This window comes from Coenobita brevimanus, chromosome 46 (genome assembly GCF_032717465.1).
Source record: "Coenobita brevimanus isolate Jiangsu-jjx chromosome 46, ASM3271746v2, whole genome shotgun sequence".
Lineage (NCBI taxonomy): Eukaryota > Metazoa > Arthropoda > Malacostraca > Decapoda > Coenobitidae > Coenobita > Coenobita brevimanus.
This window is the reverse complement of record NC_136999.1, coordinates 13,718,296-13,743,461: the sequence shown is the minus strand read 5'-3', so window position 1 is coordinate 13,743,461 and position 25,166 is coordinate 13,718,296. Positions and strand designations below refer to the sequence as shown.

The following is a 25,166-nucleotide window of genomic DNA, read 5'->3' as shown; positions in this document are numbered from 1 at the left end:
AACTTCTGGGTCACAGTACGACTTACAGGTGCCCCTGAAAGGGCAGAAGCATAAGTAACTCCAGGCTGAAAGAAGAGAGTCTGAGCCCTCCTCTTTGCTTCTGGAAAAAAAACCTTCTCACGTGTGCGAATATTTCAAGGCAGTAGCGAGGACAGTTTTTTGAAGATACAGCATGAGGACTCCCACAGTGATAGCATTTAAGGGGTCCTGGACAATCACCGATATGACTTGATTCACCACAGGAGATACAGACACCAGGAAGACCAGCCAGTGCACGCCGACAAAATTTGCTTACATGTCCATACCCCTGACAGTGGAAACACTGCCTTGGGTTCGGAACATAAGGCTTCACAGGCAGAGAGAGCCAAGCAAGTTTCACAGAAGCAGGCAAAGTTAAGCGTTCAAAAGTCAGAAACAGCGTCGAAGTTGGGGTCAGAACACCATTGATCTTCTTCTGTACCCGGCCAACCTTTACAACACCATAAGACTGTAGTTCTTCTGGTAACTGTGATTCAGGGTATCGGAGGAGGTCCCGGGAGTAAATGACCCCCTTACACTGGTTAAAAGTGCCATGAGGTGTACAGGATACACTATGACCGGAAACGGAGGTCAGAGTCTGGAGACGTGAGCTCTCTTCTGGGTAGGAAACCTCAATCAGGAGGCTACCATCCCCTTGGGTGGATATCACTGGTTCACGGCCACAGGCAGACACAATGGCACGGTACTGCTTCCTCTGGACCAAACCTTGGAGTCAAACCAACCCTACGAGACCTCCTACCAGTCCCAGTTGAACGCTGGGGCAGAGGATGGAAGTCCCCACGGGCCTGAAAAGGCTCCAGAGTGGCAATAAGGGGCGCAGAGTCTGAGAAATGGCCGGGGACCGATCCATCGTTTTCAACAGTTTTATTTTACTGTGCCATGTGATATATCAAAAACTTCATTCCCCCACCCCTCCACCCACCATGGAGACCAACAAGGGGAGGTCGTATGCCAGGGACAACACCACTGGCAACCCCAGAGGTAGTGGGAGAGTATACGCAGGTAACCACAGGGGTGCCTGGACAAGGGTGACTCCAGGACAATAGGAGCCACCAGGCCCCCCAGTGCCCACTTGACCCTAGCCAATGCATGACCAGCCGATTGACCTGGTCGGGCCCAACCAGGCCGCCCGTCTAGCCAGAATAAGGGACCAAAGAGGTGTATTGCTAGCTGCAGGGCACATTGTGCAGCATCGCTCAACCTCCAGGACTCCCGTCTCCCAACATTACAGGACGCCACGCACGACAAACACGTGGGGAGGCAACAGTCCCGCCCTAGATGGCAAGTGAGCAGGGACTAGCATCACCAGCAGGCCTCCTCCACCAGTGATGTAGGGGGTGCTTGGTCCACGACACTGACAAATGCCGAACCCTACAAAGGTAGGCATGCTTCCAAAGTAGGTGGTACTGCCAGCCACGCTTCAAGCCCCGCCACCATGTCAAGGTGACCACCCCTCAGTGGGGAGAAGTCAAAGAAATAGGCCGATAATTCGTCGCCTGTAGGTGGTCCTTACCTGCTTTGGGGATGGGGATAACTACAGCAATACCCCAACAAGCCGGAAACTCCCAGAACACCAGAACTTATTAAACAGTGAAAGCAAAAATGACAGGGACTCATCAGGCAAGTGGCATAAAAAGGCATAAGGAATATCATCATAACCAGGAGAGGAATCATGGCACTGCGACAGAGCCGTCTGGTGTTCAGAAATTGAAAATGGAACATTGTAAGGTTCTCCCCCAGCAGAGGCAAAACTGAGAAAACGAGACTCTAGGCACCGACGGTGGCAAGCCGAAGGCATATCTGCATTCCTCTGTGACACACTGGCAAAATGATCAGCAAGCAACTCTGCAACAGAAAATGGATCAGCCACAGTTCCACCTGCTGCAGATAAAACAGGAGGGGAGGGAACAATAAATTTTCCTGAAATTTTCTTTACCCCTTTCCACACCTGGGTGATGGATGTCCTCGAATTGGAGGAAACATAACCCTTCCAGGACGAATGCCTGGCCTCCTTTAAGACCCGCCTCATATGAGCTCGAGCCCTCTGATATGCCATCTGATATGCCACCAGATACTGAGGATCCCCACGGTGACGACGAAGTCGTGAGAAGGCAACTCGTTTGGTTCTCACTGCGGAACTGCACTCAGAGTTCCACCAAGGAATCGGACGTTTAGGAAACTGACCCTTTGTTTTTGGAATAGAGGATAGGGCTGCTGAGTGCAGCACGGTATTGAAATACGACACAGCCTCAGTAAGACAGCCAAACTCATTGACAGCAAGGGAAATGGAACTTAATTCCCTGAAACGTGGCCAGTCAGCCTTATCCAGAAGCCAGCGAGGAAGACGACTGAGGTCCACTTGCACTAGCAGTTAAGAGTAATGGAAAATGGTCACTGCCATACAGGTCTGGCAACACATCCAGTTAAACTCTAAAACAGCATCAGCTGAACATAAGGACAAATCAATGGCAGTAAAAGTTCCTGTCTGGCTATGGAAATAAGTCATTATATTGGAGTTGAAAATGCCTAACTACTCATCTTCCACTAAAGAGGCCAGCATAACACCCCAGGGGTTGGCCTCATTGTTTCCCCATAGTGGATGGTGACCATTCATATCTTCCAGTAACAGAAAGGGAGAAGGAAGGCCATGAGTAAGGCATTCCAGATCCGCCCTTTCAACAGTTGCACTAGGATGAAGGTAAAGACTGCAAACTGTATACTGCTGATGTAAAAACATCTGGACAGCAACTGCCTGCAAGGGACTGGAAATATCCAGATGACTATATGGAATATCCTGACCAAGGAAGATAGCAGCACCTTCATGACGACCTTGGCCCAGCACGGGATCAGAATAAAAAGCATTGTAGCCAGAAGGACCAGCAGGAGCAGCATCACTAACCATGGGCTCCTGGATACACATGCATAGAGGAGTAAATTGAGAAACTAGATGACACAGTTCCTCATAGTTAGCACGTAAACCCCAACAATTCCACTGGATGATAGAACCCGTAGTGGAGGGGAAAAGGATTAAGTGCAGGACTGTACACCTCCTGACATGCGAGCGGGTTTGGAATGATGCTTAGGAAGGCCCTTGGTAAGAGAGTGCCCAGCACCAGGAACCCGTGCTTTATGTCGAACATCTGTGGCCAAACGTGAGGACGTGGAAGAGGAAAGTTTTACAACACTCTTCCTTTGAGGTGGAATAACATTCGGTTTGGAAAGAGGCTTGGAGGCAGCCTTGGGTGATGTGGTACGGCCAGTGTCACCATTAGAAACTCCAGAAGTGGAAAGAGAATCGACAGGATTAGAACCCTGCGAGGATGACATTGTACTTTTCAGAACAGACACACCAACGGTCTCTCCAACACCATCCCCAGCTGGGGACCTGACTACAGGTGAACCACCAGCAGCAGCTTCCACTTGGTTAGACCCCTCAGCCTCTGAGGCAGAAGGAGTAGTAGAAGGGTTGATACAAGGTTCGACAACAGAGACCTTAGGTGGCCGGTTTTCAGGCTCTGAGGACTCTGACGAATTACGGTGACGTTTGCCGGGTACAGAAGGAGCCTCGTTCATACTGGACTAGGGGGGATGAGTCTCGTCAACGTGTATATCTGCCACCACCACAGAAGTGCGCAAACCATCAGCCACAGAGGTGGAGGCAGAGACAGTTGAAGCAGTGAGTGGATGAGCATCAGTCACACACGTATCAGTAATTCCAGGGTTAACAGTCATCAAATCAGTAGTTGGGGAAGTGGTCACTGTAAAGGGTCGTGGCAACTTCTGGGACACAGAACGACGTACAGGCACCCCAGAAAGGACAGAAGCATAAGTACTCGAGGCTGAAAGAAGAGAGTCTGGGCCCTCCTCTTAGCTTCTAGAAAAGAAACCTTGTCACATGTGCGAATGTTCAAAACTTTCTTTTCAAGGCAGTTGCGAGGACAGTTTTTAGAAGATACAGCATGAGGACCCCCGCAGTGATAACATTTAAGGGGTCCTGGATAGTCACTGATATGACTCGACTCACCACAGGAGATACAGACACCAGGAAGACCAGCCAGTGCACGCCAACAAAGTTTGCTAACATGTCCATACCCCTGAGTGTGGAAACACTGCTTTGGGTTTGGAACATAAGGCTTCACAGGATGAGAGAGCCAAGCAAGTTTCACGGAAGAAGGCAAAGTTAAGCGGTCAAAAGTCAGAAACAGCATAGGAGTTGAGGTCATAACACCATCGATCTTCTTCTGTACCCGGTCAACCTTTACAACACCATAGGAGTGTAGTTCTTCTAGTAACCATGATACAGGGTATCGGAGGAGGTCCCGGGAGTAAATGACCCCCTTACACTGGTTAAAAGTCCCATGAGGTGTACAGGATACTCTGTGACCAGAAACGGAGGTCAGAGTCTGGAGACGTGAGCTCTCCTCTGGGGAGGAAACCTCAATTAGGAGGCTACCATCCCCTTGGGTGGATATCACTGGTTCACGGCCACAGGCAGACACATTTGCACGGTACAGATTAAAGATGTCCATATCCAGCACTGAGCCACCTGAAGAGGATTTCAGTTCTAGATACTTCTTCCAATTTTCTGTTACTGCTTCCTCTAGGCCGAACCTCGAAGCCAAAGCAACCCTACGAGACCTCCTCCCATTCCCAGTTGAACCGTGGGGCAGTGGAGGGAAGCCCCCAGGGGCCTGAAAAGGTTCCAAAGTGGCAATAAGGGGCACAGAGTCTGAAAAATGGCTGGGGACAGATCCATCATCGTCAACAGTTTTGTGTGATAATGCCATATTATACATAAAAAAACTTCATTCCCCCACCCCTCCACCCACCATGGAGACCAACAAGGGGAGGTCGTGTGCCAGGGACAACACCACTGGCAACTCCAGAGGTAGTGGGAGAGTATATGCGGGTAACCACCGGGGGACCTGGACAAGGGTGACTCAAGGACGATAGGAGCCACCAGGCCCCCCAGTGCCCACTTGACCCTAGCCAACGCATGACCAGCCGATTGACCTGGTCGGGCCCAACCAGGCCGCCCGTCTAGCCAGAATAAGGGACCAAAGAGGTGTATTGCTAGCTGCAGGGCACATTGTGCAGCATCGCTCAACCTCCAGGACTCCCGTCTCCCAACATTACAGGACGCCACGCACGACAAACACGTGGGGAGGCAACAGTCCCGCCCTAGATGGCAAGTGAGCAGGGACTAGCATCACCAGCAGGCCTCCTCCACCAGTGATGTAGGGGGTGCTTGGTCCACGACACTGACAAATGCCGAACCCTACAAAGGTAGGCATGCTTCCAAAGTAGGTGGTACTGCCAGCCACGCTTCAAGCCCCGCCACCATGTCAAGGTGACCACCCCTCAGTGGGGAGAAGTCAAAGAAATAGGCCGATAATTCGTCGCCTGTAGGTGGTCCTTACCTGCTTTGGGGATGGGGATAACTACAGCAATACCCCAACAAGCCGGAAACTCCCCAGAACACCAGAACTTATTAAACAGTGAAAGCAAAAATGACAGGGACTCATCAGGCAAGTGGCATAAAAAGGCATAAGGAATATCATCATAACCAGGAGAGGAATCATGGCACTGCGACAGAGCCGTCTGGTGTTCAGAAATTGAAAATGGAACATTGTAAGGTTCTCCCCCAGCAGAGGCAAAACTGAGAAAACGAGACTCTAGGCACCGACGGTGGCAAGCCGAAGGCATATCTGCATTCCTCTGTGACACACTGGCAAAATGATCAGCAAGCAACTCTGCAACAGCAAATGGATCAGCCACAGTTCCACCCGCTGCAGATAAAACAGGAGGGGAGGGAACAATAAATTTTCCTGAAATTTTCCTTACCCCGTTCCACACCTGGGTGATGGAAGTCCTCAAATTGGAGGAAACATAACCCTTCCAGGACGAATGCCTGGCCTCCTTTAAGACCCGCCTCATATGAGCTCAAGCCCTCTGATACGCCATCTGATATGCCACCAAATACTGAGGATCCCCACGGTGACGACGAAGTCGTGAGAAGGCAACTCGTTTGGTTCTCACTGCGGAACTGCACTCAGAGTTCCACCATGGAATCGGACGTTTAGGAAACTGACCCTTTGTTTTTAGAATAGAGGATAGGGCTGCTGAGTGCAGCACGGTATTGAAATACGACACAGCCTCAGTAAGACAGCCAAACTCATTGACAGCAAGGGAAATGGAACTTAATTCCCTGAAACGTGGCCAGTCAGCCTTATCCAGAAGCCAGCGAGGAAGACGACTGAGGTCCACTTGCACTAGCAGTTAAGAGTAATGGAAAATGGTCACTGCCATACAGGTCTGGCAACACATCCAGTTAAACTCTAAAACAGCATCAGCTGAACATAAGGACAAATCAATGGCAGTAAAAGTTCCTGTCTGGCTATGGAAATAAGTCATTATATTGGAGCTGAAAATGCCTAACTACTCATCTTTCACTAAAGAGGCCAGCATAACACCCCAGGGGTTGGCCTCATTGTTTCCCCATAGTGGATGGTGACCATTCATATCTTCCAGTAACAGAAAGGGAGAAGGAAGGCCATGAGTAAGGCGTTCCAGATCTGCCCTTTCAACAGTTGCACTAGGATGAAGATAAAGACTGCAAACTGTATACTGCTGACGTAAAAACATCTGGACAGCAACTGCCTGCAAGGGACTGGAAATATCCAAATGACTATATGGAATATCCTGACAAAGGAAGATAGCAGCACCTTCATGACGACCTTGGCCCAGCACGGGATCAGAATAAAAAGCATTGTAGCCAGAAGGACCAGCAGGAGCAGCATCACCAACCATGGGCTCCTGGATACACATGCATAGAGGAGTAAATTGAGAAACTAGATGACACAGTTCCTCATAGTTAGCACGTAAACCCCAACAATTCCACTGGATGATAGAACCCGTAGTGGAGGGGAAAAGGATTAAGTGCGGGACTGTACACCTCCTGACATGCAAGCGGGTTTGGAATGATGCTTAGGAAGGCCCTTGGTAAGAGAGTGCCCAGCACCAGGAACCCGTGCTTTATGTCGAACATCTGTGGCCAAACGTGAGGACGTGGAAGAGGAAAGTTTTACAACACTCTTCCTTTGAGGTGGAATAACATTCGGTTTGGAAAGAGGCTTGGAGGCAGCCTTGGGTGATGTGGTACGGCCAGTGTCACCATTAGAAACTCCAGAAGTGGAAAGAGAATCGACAGGATTAGAACCCTGCGAGGATGACATTGTACTTTTCAGAACAGACACACCAACGGTCTCTCCAACACCATCCCCAGCTGGGGACCTGACTACAGGTGAACCACCAGCAGCAGCTTCCACTTGGTTAGACCCCTCAGCCTCTGAGGCAGAAGGAGTTGTAGAAGGGTTGATACAAGGTTCGACAACAGAGACCTTAGGTGGCCGGTTTTCAGGCTCTGAGGACTCTGACGAATTATGGAGACGTTTGCCGGGTACAGAAGGAGCCTCGTTTATACTGGACTAGGGGGGATGAGTCTCGTCAACGTGTATATCTGCCACCACCACAGAAGTGCGCAAACCATCAGCCACAGAGGTGGAGGCAGAGACAGTTGAAGCAGTGAGTGGATGAGCATCAGTCACACACGTATCAGTAATTCCAGGGTTAACAGTCATCAAATCAGTAGTTGGGGAAGTGGTCACTGTAAAGGGTCGTGGCAACTTCTGGGACACAGAACGACGTACAGGCACCCCAGAAAGGACAGAAGCATAAGTACTCGAGGCTGAAAGAAGAGAGTCTGGGCCCTCCTCTTAGCTTCTAGAAAAGAAACCTTGTCACATGTGCGAATGTTCAAAACTTTCTTTTCAAGGCAGTTGCGAGGACAGTTTTTAGAAGATACAGCATGAGGACCCCCGCAGTGATAACATTTAAGGGGTCCTGGATAGTCACTGATATGACTCGACTCACCACAGGAGATACAGACACCAGGAAGACCAGCCAGTGCACGCCAACAAAGTTTGCTAACATGTCCATACCCCTGAGTGTGGAAACACTGCTTTGGGTTTGGAACATAAGGCTTCACAGGATGAGAGAGCCAAGCAAGTTTCACGGAAGAAGGCAAAGTTAAGCGGTCAAAAGTCAGAAACAGCATAGGAGTTGAGGTCATAACACCATCGATCTTCTTCTGTACCCGGTCAACCTTTACAACACCATAGGAGTGTAGTTCTTCTAGTAACCATGATACAGGGTATCGGAGGAGGTCCCGGGAGTAAATGACCCCCTTACACTGGTTAAAAGTCCCATGAGGTGTACAGGATACTCTGTGACCAGAAACGGAGGTCAGAGTCTGGAGACGTGAGCTCTCCTCTGGGGAGGAAACCTCAATTAGGAGGCTACCATCCCCTTGGGTGGATATCACTGGTTCACGGCCACAGGCAGACACATTTGCACGGTACAGATTAAAGATGTCCATATCCAGCACTGAGCCACCTGAAGAGGATTTCAGTTCTAGATACTTCTTCCAATTTTCTGTTACTGCTTCCTCTAGGCCGAACCTCGAAGCCAAAGCAACCCTACGAGACCTCCTCCCATTCCCAGTTGAACCGTGGGGCAGTGGAGGGAAGCCCCCAGGGGCCTGAAAAGGTTCCAAAGTGGCAATAAGGGGCACAGAGTCTGAAAAATGGCTGGGGACAGATCCATCATCGTCAACAGTTTTGTGTGATAATGCCATATTATACATAAAAAAACTTCATTCCCCCACCCCTCCACCCACCATGGAGACCAACAAGGGGAGGTCGTGTGCCAGGGACAACACCACTGGCAACTCCAGAGGTAGTGGGAGAGTATATGCGGGTAACCACCGGGGGACCTGGACAAGGGTGACTCAAGGACGATAGGAGCCACCAGGCCCCCCAGTGCCCACTTGACCCTAGCCAATGCATGACCAGCCGATTGACCTGGTCGGGCCCAACCAGTCCGCCTGTCTAGCTAGAATAAGGGACCAAAGAGGTGTATTGCTAGCTGCAGGGCACATTGTGCAGCATCGCTCAACCTCCAGGACTCCCGTCTCGCAGCAATACGGGATGCCACGCACGGCAAACAAGTGGGGAGGTAACAGTCCCGCCCTAGATGGCAAATGGGCAGGGACTAACATCACCAGCAGGCCTCCTCCACCAGTGATGTAGGGGGTGCTTGGTCCACGAGGCCGACAAATACTGAACCCTACAAAGGTAGGCATGCCTCCAAAGTAGGCGGCGCCACCAACCACGCTTCAAGCCCCGCCATCACGTCAAGGTTACCCCCCCTCAGTGGGGGTGTGCAGGAGGAATGGCAGTTGTTTAAGAGTGCTGTGGTGGGGCATGCATAAGAGGTGTGTGTTGTGAGACATGTGGGTGGTGGTGTAAGAAAAGGAAGTGAATGGTGGTGCGAGGAAGTAAGTATGGCTGTGGCTGAGGAGAGACGTGCATATGAAGTGTGGCTGCAGAGGAAGGATGAGGTGTCATATCAGAGGTATAAGGAAAAGAGGAATAGGGCGAGAAGGGCTGTGCATGATGCTAAAGTGGCAGCAGATGAAAGGTTGGGTAGGCGACTGACTGAGAATTTTCAACAGAATATGAAAATGTTCTGGAAGGAGGTGAAAAGGGTGTGAGAGGGAGAGTCTGCAAAGGAAGAGCGAGTAAAAGCAGAGGATGGAAGGATGTTAATTGAGATGGATGCAGTAAGGAAGAGATGGGCAGAGTATTTGGAAGATTGTTAAATGTAGAGGAGGAAAGGGTGGCTGAGATTGTGGCGGATGGAAGGGTGCAAGGAATAAATGTGTTGGGAGAGTTGAATGATTCTTTGATTACGAAGAGGAAGTGGAGAAGGTAGTAAAGGAGATGAAAACAGGGAAAGCTGCAGGTATGGATGGGTGTGCTGTGGAATGCCTGAAGGGTGGTGGAGAGACTATTGTTGACTGGTTAGTAAGATTGTTGAATGTGTGCTTTGTGAAAGGTATGGTGCCAATTGACTGGGCAAGTGCTTGTGTGGTCCCATTGTATAAAGGCAAGGGTGATAAGTATGAATGTACTAACTTTAGGGGTATAAGTCTGTCGAGTGTTGTAGGTAAGGTGTTTGGTAGAGTGTTTATTATGAGAGTTAGAGAGGGTACAGAGGTACTGATTGGTAATAAACAGTGTGGCCTTAGGAGAGGGAAGGGATGCATGAATCAGGTGTTCGCTGTGAGACAAGTGTGTGAAAAGTATTTAGCGAAAGGCAAGGATGTGTTTTGGGCATTCATGGATTTAGAGAAAGTGTATGATAGAATTGATAGGGAGGTTTTGTGGACAGTTTTAAGATTGTATGGACTTGATGGTAGGTTACTAAAAGGGGTGAAAAGTTTTTATGTAAATAGCAGAGCGTGTGTAAGAGTGGGAAATGCTGTGAGTGATTGGTTTCCCGTGAGAGTGGGGCTGTGACAGGGATGTGTGATGTCGCCATGGTTGTTGAATATTTATATGGATGGTGTTGTAAGAGAGGTGAATGCAAAAGTGTTAGGTGGAGGTCTGAGTCTGGTGAATGTTGATGGCGGAGAGTGGAATCTGAAGCAGCTGCTATTTGCAGATGATACTACAGTGGTGGCTGATTCAGAGGAGAGATTGAGACAGTTGGTAGAGGAGTTTGGAATGGTGTGTGATAGGAGGAAATTGAAAGTTAATGAGAATAAGAGTAAAGTGATGAAGTGTACGAGGGTGGTAGATGGTAGTGGGATGAATATAGTTTTGAATGGTGAGTTCCTTGAGGAGGTAGAGTGTTTAAATATTTAGGGTAACATGTTCCTGTGGATGGAAGAATAGATGCAGAAGTGAAGTTTAGAATGAATGAAGTAGGTACGGTGCTGGGAGGAATGAAAAGTCTTTAGATGTTGTTTACTTAGAATGGATGTAAAGAGAAGGCTGTATGAGGGTGTCATGGTACCGACTTCTTTATATGGGGCTGAAACATGGAATATGGGTGTAGCAGAGAGGAAAAGTTTGAATCTAATTGCGATGAGGTGTCTGAGGAGTATGCGTGGAGTGACGTGTATGGATCGAGTGCGAAATGATGAAGTGCGAAGGAGAACTTGAGCTGTTCGTGAGATGACTGGTAGAGTTGAGCAGAGGGTGTTCCGACGGTTTGGGCATATGGAGAGAATGGATAATGAGCGATTGGTGAAAAAGATAACTAGATCTGATGTAAGAGGTGTAAGGCTGAGAGGGAGACCACGAATAGGATGGATGGACAGTGTGAAGAGAGCGCTGGATGCGAGAGGGATGTCTGTTGAGCAAGGAAGAGTGGCTGTGTGACAGAAATAAATGGAGAGAATTGTGAATGAATAAATGATGACGCAGCCCTGAGGGGATATTTTCCCGCATTTGGTCTGATCAGCTAGTCACGTCAGGTGTGGGTAAGGGGATGGGTCTATTATGATGTGGCAAGGGTTAACCAGCTCTGCTGTCGGGCCCTGCTGCGGATGTCACTGGTTGCACTGTGCAGTTGACCCTTGTGCGGTGTGATGTGGTGAGGATCTGTCCCTTCTCCCCTTTGGGGCTAAGATGCGAATGAATGTGTTTGAATGGATGAGTAAATGGGGAGTGTGTCGTCCTGTCACGGCTACCTCCATTTCCTTGGGGGAAGCAGCCTAGGTATATAGATAGATAGACAGATGATATACAGGAAATGAGCTACGCTCTAGGAGTCCCGTCTCTTTTCTCAATCAGTCAAATTTAGCTTTAAACTCATTTAAGTTATTAGACTGGACAATCTATTTGTCCAGGCTATTCCACAGGTCTGTTCATCTATAAGGAAAACTATATTTCTTGATATCCTTCAAGCAGCTTGGTTTCTTCTCTTGTTGTTCTCTTATCCCATAAAAACAGATCTTCTTTGTCAACTTTATCTACTTCCACCATGGTCCTGAACACTGCAGTCATGTCGCATCTCTTTCTCCTTTCTTCCAAGAAGGGTTCTTTGGTAAACAGTAAGTTTAGTCTTGCTGGTGTGTCCTCACCTTGGAACCGTCTCTTCTTTGACCCATTGCGACATCACATTGTTCATTGTTATATTTAATAATATTGTGCCCAACGAATCTTCGCTGCCTCCTGAGTCCCATTCTTTCCAGTTCACCTCTGTACAATTGAAGTCACCCATTAAAATTATATTGTTGCTTTTCTCAATCATTTTCTGTAAATAACTAGCCATGTCTGACAACATTTCCTGGTATTCATCATCACTCCATGCTCTTGTCTTAGGGGGAACATACACTACTGCCATATCTCTCTTCCTATTCTCTCCAGTTTCTAATTTCATATTTATCACTTCGGCCCTACCTTCTCCCATTTCCACGGTATCTACATTTATGTCGTTCTTCACTGCTATCATCACTCTGCCTCCTGTTTTTTCTTTTCTGTCTCTTCTCCACAGTTTGTATTTACCATCTCCCATATGAACATCAATATCATCTCTTAATTTGGTCTCTACAAAACACATAACATCAGGTTCATGTACCCTCAAAAAATCGTTGATTTCTAGCTTTGCCGATATTAAACCATCAACATTAGTATATGCCACCTTCCAATTATTTTTGATGTTTTTTATACTCTCTTTTCTCCTTCTCTCCGCCAGTACCATTCCTTAATTTTTGATCCATGACTCTCCAATAAAACACTGTCTTCATTTCCTCCGTTCTCTGTTCGTTTTTTACCTTTGCTTACTTTACTAACGCCTTTATTTTAGCTCTTTCTTTCTCATTTGCATCTCTCCTTATCCAAACATCTTTGAACCCTTCCTTGTCTGATAATTTCCATGTTCTACTGATAATTACGTTTACTGTTGCCTGAGACTTAAACTTAACCTTCAATGGCCTTGCCTATCCTTCCCCGTACTTTCCTAACCTAAACACCTCTTCAATCTCTTCTTGAGTTTCGTTGTTTTTTTCCATGACTACTGATATTATTTCTTTAACTTTACTCAGTTCTTCTCTTTCTCTTTCTGATCTTATTGTAATACGTTTTTCTTTAACTCCTGAGTTTATTACACATTTTTTCTTATCTGGTACATCCCTAACTAAAGATTCTCTACTTCTCAGCACCCTAACCAATTCCCTCTCCACCTTTTCCTTGCTTTATTGTTCTATAATCTCTTTCAAATTTACATTTCCCTCTTCCTGAATTTTCTTCCACCCTCTATGTTGCTCCTTGATTTCTTTAATGTGCTCGTCCTGTATTCTTGATTTGGATTCATACTCATCTGGTTTGCTTTTCATCCTGTCTCTTTCTTCTTCCAACCTCTTATTATCCCTCTTAAGCTGTTTAATTTCATTTGAGGCTGAGTCATTGCTTACTTTTAATTAAGTAACTTCACTCTCTTGTTCGTCACTACGTGTATAAATTTTTTCCAGTTTATTTTGCAAACTTTTGATCTCGTTTTCTGCTCTTGAGTCCCTTCCTGAAACTCTTGAATTACTGCCCATACAATTTTTATCTCCTGGGCATTCCTCTCCGCTGTTTTCTCTACACCTGCTATTCTTGTTTGGTTCAACTTAATACTTCCATTTGCCACATCCTCTTCAGAAAAGCCCTCAAAGTCTCTCTCGTCGAGTGTAAACAATGCACCGTCCCTTTCCGCCATGAGTCAACCATATGGAGACTTTCTATTTTCACTGAATCTTGTTCTTTTTGTGACCGAAACCGCGTTTTTTTTTTTTTTACTACTGTCCGACAGGACCACCACTCACGCATTCATTAACATAATCACAAATTGGCTGGTCTTCTTTTCGTCGCTGATTCAGCGATTATTTCCTCACGATCCAGGAGAGCTCCGTCTCTGTCGGCGACCTGTGTGTGTGTGTGTGTGTGTGTGTTCATAGGTATAGTCAGGGACAAAATTTCATCTATTATTCCACTGTGTTTGCTTCACATTTGGGACATGTTCATTTTCCTCCGTGACACATCAGGTCAAAAGAGATCTATGGACAGAGAAACATACCAAGCCTCTCTGAGCTTAGCGATATTTGCACCGGAGAAAACTGACAAGCAAAAGAGGTGCAATGTTAGATGAACTACTTTTCCCGTGTTTATTGTATAGTGAGAAAGTGTTTACTAAAACACTCTACATTTCCACGCCACCTAAGCAAGCGTGAGTGTGTGGAAAAGGCTGTGGCACGCCGGGAGCTGTTTATCCTCTCCATAACACTGCTACACACATGCAAATTTTCCATCTTTTCAAATGTCCAGTCTAAGCCTTCTCTCATCCCCAGGCAAGCGTCAGTGTGCGGGAGAGGCTTTGGCACGCATGGAGCTGCTAATCTTTTCCACTACACTGCTCCAGAGTTTAAACTTCGCCATCCCGCCTGGCAAGACTCTCAGCCTCAAGCCTGAACCTGGGAATCCGTTCTTCCGTTGCTGCGTGTCACAGGACCTGCTGATCACCGTTAGGAGTTAGAGGGAAAGGGTCTTTCTCTCGCTCTCTCTCTCATTAATCTCATTGGGTCTGAAGCCGTATCTTCATATTACTCTTGCCATCTCTAGACGATATGATGTAGTTTATTATACACTCTTTGAGCTGGAGGAGTTATATACTTATAGCCTCCATTTACTCCTTCATTACAAGAAGTCTTCTCCAAACTGAATAAAATCATCTGGTGCTACCAAAAGTGCTTTCCTTTAACTATCTCATGTACTACCCTACATGCCCTTTACATAACTCACAACGTATCCTCACTACGTCACAGGGGTTCAAGCCAGCAAGGGATGTGGCCAGAAAACTTTGACCCCCTACCTTGAGGCAGACCTATTGAGAGGCGGCGTAACATGAGCTCTGCCAGCATAGTTTTGGGGGTCAGGATGGGATGGGACTCGGATCTGTGCTAGAAGGTACAGGGCACTGTGGTTTCCAGGCTGCCGCTTTTGCCCAACAGAGAGGGACCTGAACCCAGGAGTAGCGCTCCCCTGCCCTATTAGCGGGTGTATAATGGTGGTGCAGTTACAATGCCAAGGCATGCTTGAAGGGTGTCCCTATAGCTGTCCAGGCAGGGCACCTAGAGACCAGTGCCACAACTACTGGGCATGGCTTGTGGGCTATGGGTCACAGGTCCCATGCCTGGACTTGAGACTGTGCGGGTGGACGGGGTCTGTCGTCTGGCTCTCCCTCTATTTAATTCTAATGAATTTGGCAAAAAAATGAGGTTAAACAAAAGCCTGTCAAAACTAAATCACCTGGGGGAATCATGCTGGCATCTTGGAATATGGGTAGTTTGAAGTGGCCGAGCCAATGAGTAGGAGGTGGGTGCATGTTGGCTGTGTACAGGGGGTTAAATACTGTATAGGGGAAGATCAGCCAGAATGACTGTCGGGAGAGATTGTTGGTACAAGATATTTTGGCAGAGAAAGGCGCATGGATATGGTGGTGTGGGTGTGCTGGTTAATGGACACTGTGTGGAATATGTCATGAATGTAATGAGAGTGAGTGAAAGGATTATAGTGGTGAAAATGTTGCTCGGTAGGGTCACATTTTCTCCTGTATCGGCATATGCTCCACAGGTTGGCTTGGATGATGTAGATAGATTCTGCAATGGTTTAATATGTGTGGTAAGTGGTATGGGAGATGATGAGACTGTAGTTTTGGGAGGGGACTTAAATGTTCATGTAGGTGAAGCAGCTGAAGGATATACGAGTAAAGGGATACCTGGGGGATGCACATATGATACGAGAAATGAGGAAAGAGAAAGATTGAGTTTGGGAAGGCAATGAACATGCTTGAGTGCAACATTCATTTTAGGAAGAGAGAGAGGAGGCAGAGTACACACGAGTCTGGGGAAAATAATAGCCAGAGGGACTATATCCTGGTCAGGAGGGCTGATAGGAGGTTGGTGAAGGATGTTAATGTTACATGGTGCGAAGAGTAAGTGCAGCAACACAAATGATTGATACGTGACATTGAGCTGATGGAGTGGATGATGAAAAAGAGGACCTTTGCAATTCGGAGGAAAATATGGAAGTTGAAAAACCAAGCAGTAAGGGATGCCTTGTATAGCGAGATGAGTAGACTGGTGAACAGGGTGCTGTAAACTGAAGTGTTAATGAACAGTACAGAGCTCTCGAGAAAAATCTACTGAGAGTTACTGATTCAGTGTGTGGATGAACAAGCGCCCCCCCCCCCAAGACATAAAGTAACTTGATGGTGAGATGAGGATGTAGAAGCTGCAGTTAGGGAGAAAACAAGGCTTTTACGGGAATGGAAAGTAGTGGTAATAAAGAGGAATACTCGTACTTGTCTGACCAACCATAAGGCTTGAAAAGAGGTATACAAGACAAAATCTGAGTCTCAGAGACTCTTACTGAATACCCTAAATAATGTGGAAAGTAAGAATATGATATTTAAGGTGGCAAATCAGATGAAGAGGGAAAGTAGGGCTATAAGAGCTGAGCACACTGTGAAGGATGATGCAGAAAAGGAAATGGCGAACAGTGAAGATATTAACCCATCACGTCCCGAGGTTTTCCGCACCTCCGACATCCCTCAGTCCCGAGGTATTTTCGATTTTTTTTTTTTTTGGCTATAACCTTTGCTTTTGGTGAGAAACATCGAAAATTCATAGAGAAATCGCTCACCTGAGGTTTAAAATACTCAATCCAGGAAGGAGTTCCTACTTACCTGACTGGATTTTCTAACATGCTGGCACCAAAGAAAACGAGTTCTATGGGAGGGTAACTATTTTATCCACTCATAAACTGTATTTATTTATTTACTTGGTACGAATTTATATGTAGTATGAGAGTATATTGGTTTTGAAGCAGTAATATAGGTATTATAAGCATTGTTTCACTCACCAACTAATCACCATTCATGACCTTTTTTTTCCTACAATACCTGATCATCATTTCTGACTGTTTCTTCCTGTAATGCTATGTAAACCTTGTCCTCCACATTGTCATCAATTGGGGAATCACTCTGGCCCTGAATGTCTTTATTGGCCAGGTCATTGGTAACAGGTGAATTGCAGAGACAATGGCGTGACGGGGGGAGGGGGGAGGTTATGCATTGTAAGGTATTGTCCCTGCTTAGCATCTTGTAGAGGAATAGAGGAAGGTGTCCTGTGTATACATACGAAAAATCACGCGCGAAAATTGAAAATTGTGCAAATTAGGGACCTTGCAATTGCACGACGTACCGGTACATCGCCGGGACTGGCAAATGCAAATCGTTGCAACGTACCCATACGTCGACGGGACGGGGCGGGTTAAAGACGCCTGGAGAGAGCATTATAACCGGTTGACGAATGAGGAGTCTGACTGGAACAAGGAAAGTTTGGAGTCAGCAAACGCAGTGTTTGGTCCTTGACCTTTGATTGATGCTACTACCGTGAGCAGGGTAGTAGGGAGGATGCAGGTGGGGAAGGCAGAAAGTGTGTCTGGGTTCACTGCTGAAATGCTGAAGGCCTCAGGAGATGTAGGAGTGGGGTTACTTGTGTACAAGGCGAAGTGTGATCCCCTGGAAGGAGGAAATTATAGAGGCATCAAACTTTTGGACCAGATAATGAAGGTAATGGAAAGAGCTCTAGAAGGTATGGTCAGAGAAAGAGTGTATATTATGAGATGCAGTTTGGGTTTATGCCAGGCAAAGGGACCAGTGATACCAAATTTATGATTCGACAGCTTCAGGAAAAATAAAGAAGAAAGAAAAGGGATCCTTTTTTTTTTTTTTATTTGGAGAAGTATTTTGACAGAGTCCCTAGGGAGGTGGTGAAGTGGACAATGAGATAACTTGGGACCGAGGAGTGGCTGGTTAGAGTGGTTATGGGTGTGTATGCGGGTGATCAAATCCTGGTGAAAATGAATGGAGAGTGATGAGATTCCCGTGAATGTTGGTGTGCATCATTGGTCAGTCTTGAGGCCCTTGTTTATCATGGTGCTTGAAGCCCTCTCACATGACTTAAAGAATGGACTCCTGTGGGACTTGTTGTATGCCGATGATTTGGTGTTGATTGCAGAAAATAAAAGGGAGGCAGAGGAAATATTTAGGAAGTGTAGAGACGGTATGGGGCACAAGGGCTTGAGAGCAAATGCAGATAAAACAAAGGTGGTGGTATCCAGGGTAGATGGCGGTTCTTTCAAAGAAGAGAGGAGTGGCCATGTGCGATTTGTCACAAGAGTATGGAAAGTAATTCCTTTTTGTAAAGTGTTTGTGTTAAGTGGGTGCAAAAGAGATGTTGCGGTATTAGAGGTAAACTGTGAGATAATCCTAGCTTCATGTGTGCAGTGTGTCGGGGAGAGCATGTGGAGATTGTCAGGCGTGAAAGGACTGATCTTGATGGCGAGTCTATCGAGTTTGTGGAAGAGTTTCCTTACTTAGGAGACATGTTATATGCTAGAGGTGGGGCAGGAATGAGCTCTTTGGCTAGAGTGAGGAGTGGTTGGAAGCTCAGGGAGCTGTTGCCTCTGCTGATGTTAAGAGGGCTCTCCCTCTGTGCTACGGGATCTTTGTATATGGCATGTGTTAGGAGTGTAATGCTGTATGGTAATGAGACCTGGACGGTAAAGGAAGAGGATATTCGCAGACTCGAAAGTACAAAAATGAAAATAATTAGGTGGATGTGCAGTGCGTCCTTGAATGCGAGGTCTGGAGGGGCTAGGTAGACGATGGAAGAGCTAAGAGGTAGGTTAGGACTAGAGTGTAGAGTGTATTGGTGTTGTGATAAGGAGGAGTGGACTGAGATGGTTTGGGCATGAGGAGAGGATGGTGGATGACAATTGGGTGCAGAAAGTAAGAAGGGTGAACGTTAAGAGTAGGTTTGCGAGAGGTAGACCTAAAAGGACCTGGGACGAGGTTACTGAGGATGACCTCAGGGATTAGGGACTAAATAAACAGGTTGTCAGAGATCGAGCAGCATGGACAGCTGCCATTAGGCAACCATGGCCAACGCATACAAGCATATTGGAGTCTTCATAAACGAAATGAACGAAATGATGCGAGAGCTTCAGAACCATGATATGAGGCTCTGCTAATGTTGTTAAACTGTGGGGGTGAATCGGGAGCTGCATGGACACAATATGAGGCTTTGGTGAAGTCTAAGGTAGTGAAGCATCTCATTTCCGGAAAATGTTAGTGAGCAACAGACGGACAGCACCGATCCTTGACATACCCCCTCCTTCCATATATATATATATATATATATATATATATATATATATATATATATATATATATATATATATATATATATATATATATATATATATATATATATATATATATATATATATATATATATATATATATATATTTAATGGAAGGATATAAAATGCCCTCTTTCGTTTTCTCCAAGGCACTCACTTTTTAAAAAAATATTTGGTATCATACATAGGACCGTGACTTATTCAAACTGTTTCACTACACCTACATATTAAAAAGGTGTGCACTAGGAAGAAACACCGAGGCAGCTTAACTTGGACCCTGTTCAGGTATCTCCCTATTAAATGACAGTTTCCAAAATGTGGGTATAATTCTTCCATGTACTGTACTATTATCTTTATTGTTTGCCTTCAAGCTCTTCCTCTCACTGGTCAACTCTCCAATTGTTGTGCCTTTAGAACGAAGTCTTTTTGTTTTACTTATGCTACCGTCACTCATATTTACTTTTTGACTGTCTCTTCCTCTTCAGCTTCTTCAGCTACGAACACCCTCAGTCACATGGCATTTTATGAGTTATTCTTGAGTTTGTATGCTTGGCTTAAACTTAGTAGGGCTCTACCAAATCCCATCAGTTAGAAAAGTCTCTTTAAAACTGACAAACATCCTCTGGCAATGCTAAGTAAAAAGTAAACGTGTTATCAGACTAAAATCGTTATTTCACACCTGGAGTCCTATTCCCGAAAGGGATGTACAGTGCAGTGAGTAGACTGTAGCACCAGCCGAGAAGGGCAGTACTCCCAAGGTAGATGGAAAGCTGATGACAGGGAGAGCTGGAGCTCCCGTTTCATCAGCCCTCGGGATTAGGTCCCGACCATCCCCCTTTGCTGAACTTTTTCAGTGTCTCAATAACACAGAGTAGGCCAGCATGCACTCCAATACAAGTTTCTCTAACTATCAACACTAAACTACATGCACAGTACACACCACACTTCCTTTTCCAAAATTAAAAAGAATATGGCAGCAAAACACGTGGCCTCGGAGTCCCCAGGGGGGAGACCATAAATGCCCCCACCTTCCGTCCCTCTCCCGGTGACGACTCGAGATGCCTGGAACCACTGTCTGACTCTCTTCTTCTTAATTTCTGCAACATTCGCGGCCTTTCCTCTAACTTTCACTCTGTTGAGCACCACCTCTCCTTCCCTAAACCTCACCTTCTTTTTCTAACTGCGACTCAGCTGTCTGAGGCAACTGACAGCAGACCCTTTTCTGTATCCTCCTACATTCTCTATACTCATTTCAAAACCGAAGGTGGCTGTTGTGTATATATGTTACAGTCAGTATCTAAATCCAGACAATTTGTAAAGTGACTGAACTTTTCAGGCAATATGTGAATTGCCTGGTTCACCCAGTCAATTTAGAAATCAGCTAAAAATTGGAGACAATTTACAAAGTGACTAAAATAATGATAGATTTTCTTGGCATATTGACTAATATGGAGTAATATACTGACATAGACAAACACACAGTATTCTTGAGTAAAATTTTATTTTCTAAAACCTACGTGACGATAGAATGTGATAATAAAACCTGCGTGACAATATAATGTGATAATAAAACAATGAAAGAATAAAATGTGACAATAAAGTAAGACATTAAATCAGTTTTTATTCTTACAGGTCAAACTAGAGTTTGAATCCTGGTATGGGTAATCGGTCAGTTTGCCTGTTGGAAGTTTGTGTGATGATGTCTGGGTAGTTTATCAGTGTGTGTGTGTGTGTGTGTGTGTGTGTGTGTGTGTGTGTGTGTGTGTGTGTGTATTTACCTTACCTAATTGTACTTACCTAATTGTATCTTTACAGGAATGAGTCAAGCTCGTACTGTCCCGTGTCTTAAACCATATTAATCGTACATATCCTTAAATTTGTGAATTGTTTTGGCACACACTATTTCATTCGGTAGTGCATTCCATTGATCAATTGCCCTGTTTGAGAAACTGAATTTCCTTACGTCTTTATCACCTCTCTTCTTATGCAGTTTTTTGCAGTGTCCTCTTGCTGATGCTTCTCCATATGTTAAGTAATCATTTATGTCTATTTTCTCCTTCCCTGATATGCACTTATATAGCATTATCATGTCACCTCTTTTCCTTCTCTTCTGTAGTGTTGGTAGATTCAGTTTATTTAGTCTTTCTTCGTAGCTTAGGTCCCTTAAGCTTGGTATCCATCTTGTAGCGGCTCTCTGAACTTTTTCAATCTTGTCTATGTGTTTTTTGAGATGAGGACTCCAGACTACTGATGCATATTCCAGAGTTGGTCTAAAGAATGATGTTATTATCCTTCTTAGCATGTCTTCATTTATGTATGTGAATGCTGTTCTCATATTTGCAAGCAGTGTATACATGTTCCGTACCTTCTGGCTGATGTGGTCAGCCGGAGATAGTCTGTTACTGATAATCACACCTAGGTCCTTCTCTCTTTCTGATGTGTATAGGGTTTTATTTTCTAACTTATAATCCCAATCAGGTCTTTTTCCACTTTTACCAAACTTGATTACATGACACTTGTCCACATTGAATTCCATTTGCCATGTATTACTCCATTCATGAAGTTTATTTAATTCTTCTTGTAGCTCTTTACAAGAGTCTGTGTTAGTAATTCTCCTTTGTATTTTTGCATCATCTGCCAACATATTCAGATAGCTATCATTTCCAGTGTTACTGTTTATATCATTTATATACACTAAAAACATGATTGGTGCCAGCACTGAACCCTGTGGTACTCCACTAGTGACTTCTTTCCATGATGAGTAGTTTCCTCTTAGTACTGTTCTCATTTCTCTTTTTATGAGAAAATCTTGCATCCAACAAAACAGTTTGCCTCGAATTCCTCCTTGATGGTACAGTTTCCATAAAAGTCTTTGGTGTGGTACTGTGTCAAAAGCTTTCTTGAAATCTAAATAGATACTGTCCACCCATCCTTCTCTTTCCTGTATTGTGTTTGCTACTCTGTCATAGTAGCTCAACAGATTAGTAACACATGATTTTCCTTTTCTGAAACCAAACTGTCTTTCTGTTATCATACTCTGTTCTTCTAGATGATTTACCCAAGCTTTTCTTATAAGCTTTTCTAATACCTTGCTTACAACACTGGTCAGTGATAATAGTCGGTAGTTGAGTGGATTTTGTCTATTTCCTTTCTTGAATAAGGGGACAATATTTGCTTTCTTCCAAATATCAGGTAGTTTACCTTGACTCAAGGATTTCTTGAAAATTAAAAATAATGGTTTACTTAACTCCTTTGCACAGTCTCGCAGTACCCAACATGAAATTTCATCAGGACCACTTGCTTTTCCTCAGTCTAATTTACTTAACTCCTCCTGTATTACTTTTTCTGCTATTTGTATATCTGGTAGTATGCGTGGACATGCATGTTCCACATAGTCTCTCTCAAAATTTTTTTCTTCTGTAAAAATTAAATGGAAATTCTTATTTAGTGCTTCACAAATATCTTTCTCTTGCGTATAAGTGATTCCTTCGTCCGTAATGGATTGTATTATATCTTTTACTTTGTTTTTTTTTTTTCTGATGTAGCTGTAAAACAGCTTTGGTTGATCACTATTTTTATTTATTATATCCTTCTCAAACTGTTTTTGAGCTTCCCTCCTTATTCTTGTATAATCGCTTCTTGCCTGTTTGTAATTACTATACGCCCTTTCACTATTGTGTCTTCTGTATCTATTCCACAACAAATCTCTTCTTTCTTTTGATTTTTTACATTCTGTATTGAACCATTTCTATATTTTCTTATCTGCTTCTTTGTGCTGTGGGATGTACTTCTGGACACCTATTTCATAAAGTTCACAGAATTTTTTATATACCGCAGTTAAATCTTATCCTCTAAGCTTATTTTCCCAATCAACTTGTAAGAAATACTTCTTTAGGTCTTGATAATTTCCCTTTTTATAGCTTAGTCTCTTTTTGTAACTTTCATTGCTGTTAACTATGTCATACGGTATCCTGAACTTGTAATTTAGTACTGCATGATCGCTTTTGCCGAGTGGAGGGTGATATATTAAACTGTCAATATCATTTTCTTGCCTAGTAAATATTAAATCTAGCACTGAAGGTACATCGAGTCCTCTTTTTCTGGTGGTTTCCCTCACGTGTTGCGTTAGGAAAAACTCTTGCACGAGATCCAGGAGCTTTTGGTCCCAACAGCTTTCTTGGCTAATTATATCTAAAGTATTCCAATTTATATTTGTATTTAAATCTCCAGTTAGTATAATTCTTTCCGATTTCGCTTCCATTTTATGTAGTAATGATCTTAAACTCTGAATTGTACTCTCTGCCAGGTCCTCATATTCGTCGCTTTCCCATGTGTTTGATCTGGGTGGCATGTACAAATTGGCTACAATTACTTTCCCTTCAGATGTGTTGATCTCTACTGCAATCAGTTCTACATGTGATGGTATATCTAGCTTTATTTCATTGACTTTTAGATTTTTCTTAGTTAATATTATAATTCCTCCTCCCTTTTTTAAATTTCTGTCTCTTCTCCATATATTGTATTCCTCTAAGTTTAGTATGTCATTGGATATCCTTGGTGTTAATTTTGTTTCAGTTAGGCATATTATTTGTGGTTCATTTTCTCTGACAATCATTCATCTCTAGTAATTTAGATACCATTCCATCCACATTTGAGTACATCAACTTTATCATCTTGTTTATATGCTTGTCATGACATGGTTTTACTACCTTCCTCCTTTTTATTCCATCCTGTTTGTGTACCACTTTCGTACCTGCAATCCTATTACTTTACAAAAAAAATTTGTTCTTCTCCTCTTCTGATCTTCCCTCATTTTTTGTTTTTGCTTCCTCCCTCTTCTCTTTCAGTAATTCCAGTTCCTCTTGTGTTAGGCATCTTTTTATCCATACATTTTTGAACTCCTCTTTTTCCATAAGATTCTTTGCATTTTTTAGTATCTCCTCCACAGTGTTTATACTCTGGAAAGTCACCTTTAGAGGCCTTGTCTTGCTTTTCTCGTATTTCCCTAACCTTTTGTTTGTGTGTGTGTGTGTGTGTGTGTGTGTGTGTGTGAGGCCGGTACAGACGTCTGGGTAGCTAGCCAGTGCAGTTGTGTGTTGGCCTTGTCTTTGGCATTTACTCTTGTGTCCTTCCGTGAGGTGTAGTTCGTTTGTAGAACATATGGCGTGTTCTGAGGAAGCACTTTTGTATGAGAAAGTGATATTGAAGAAAAAATCGGATTCAAAGTCATTACTACTGACTAAAATTGAGTACTACAATCTGATAGAGGAACTCAGCGTAGCAGGATCTGCAAAAAATAAATCAAATCGGCAGTATTACATCCTTGGACATTACAAAGTTCTTCAGTGTGGTGACGTTCAAAAGTTGAACGAAAAACGGAATGATAGAACTCAAGAACCTGTTTATTTTGTGCACATTGAGGATATGTTTGACACAATAAAATGTGCTCACATTACTACGGGACAAGGCGGCAGAGACAAAATGGTCAAAGCTTTGTCAAGATGTGCAAACGTTACTAAAGATACTGTATAACTGTTCAAATCTTTGTGTGTTCAGTGTCACAAGAAACGGAAAAGATGTACGACCAAGGGTGTTACTGTTAAACCGATTTTGTCAAAGGACTTTGGCTCACGAGCTCAGGTGGATCTTGTTGACATGCAGTCTTGTGCCAAAGGAAAGTATCAAGTGGATAATGGTGCATCAAGATCACCTAACAAAGTATTGCATATTGCGTCCCTTAACTTCAAAAAGGGCCGCTGAGTTGCATTCCAACTAATGGACATATTTTTAATGTTTGGAGCACCTCAAATTCTTCAAAGCGATAATGGTAGTGAATTTACAGCATTAGTCATTTCGGAAATCAAACTTCTTTGGCCAGACTTGTCAATGGTTCATGGTAAACCAAGGCATCCGCAGAGTCAGGGATCAGTTGAACGCCTTAACTGTGATATAAAAGACATGCTAGTTTCA

General features: G+C 44.5%; 1 protein-coding gene across 1 annotated transcript in view; it reads left to right on the top strand.

Moving 5' to 3' along the window:
- Nucleotides 1–24,956, top strand: part of LOC145398650 (cytochrome P450 2L1-like) — a 227,856-nt gene extending 202,900 nt beyond the window's left edge. The window contains exons 10-12 of the mRNA XM_080271457.1: nt 14,279–14,458; nt 14,939–15,111; nt 24,753–24,956. Of these exons, the coding sequence (XP_080127583.1) occupies nt 14,279–14,458; nt 14,939–15,111; nt 24,753–24,956 (557 nt within the window). The remainder of the gene's footprint in view (nt 1–14,278; nt 14,459–14,938; nt 15,112–24,752) is intronic.
- Nucleotides 24,957–25,166: the final 210 nt, after the last annotated feature.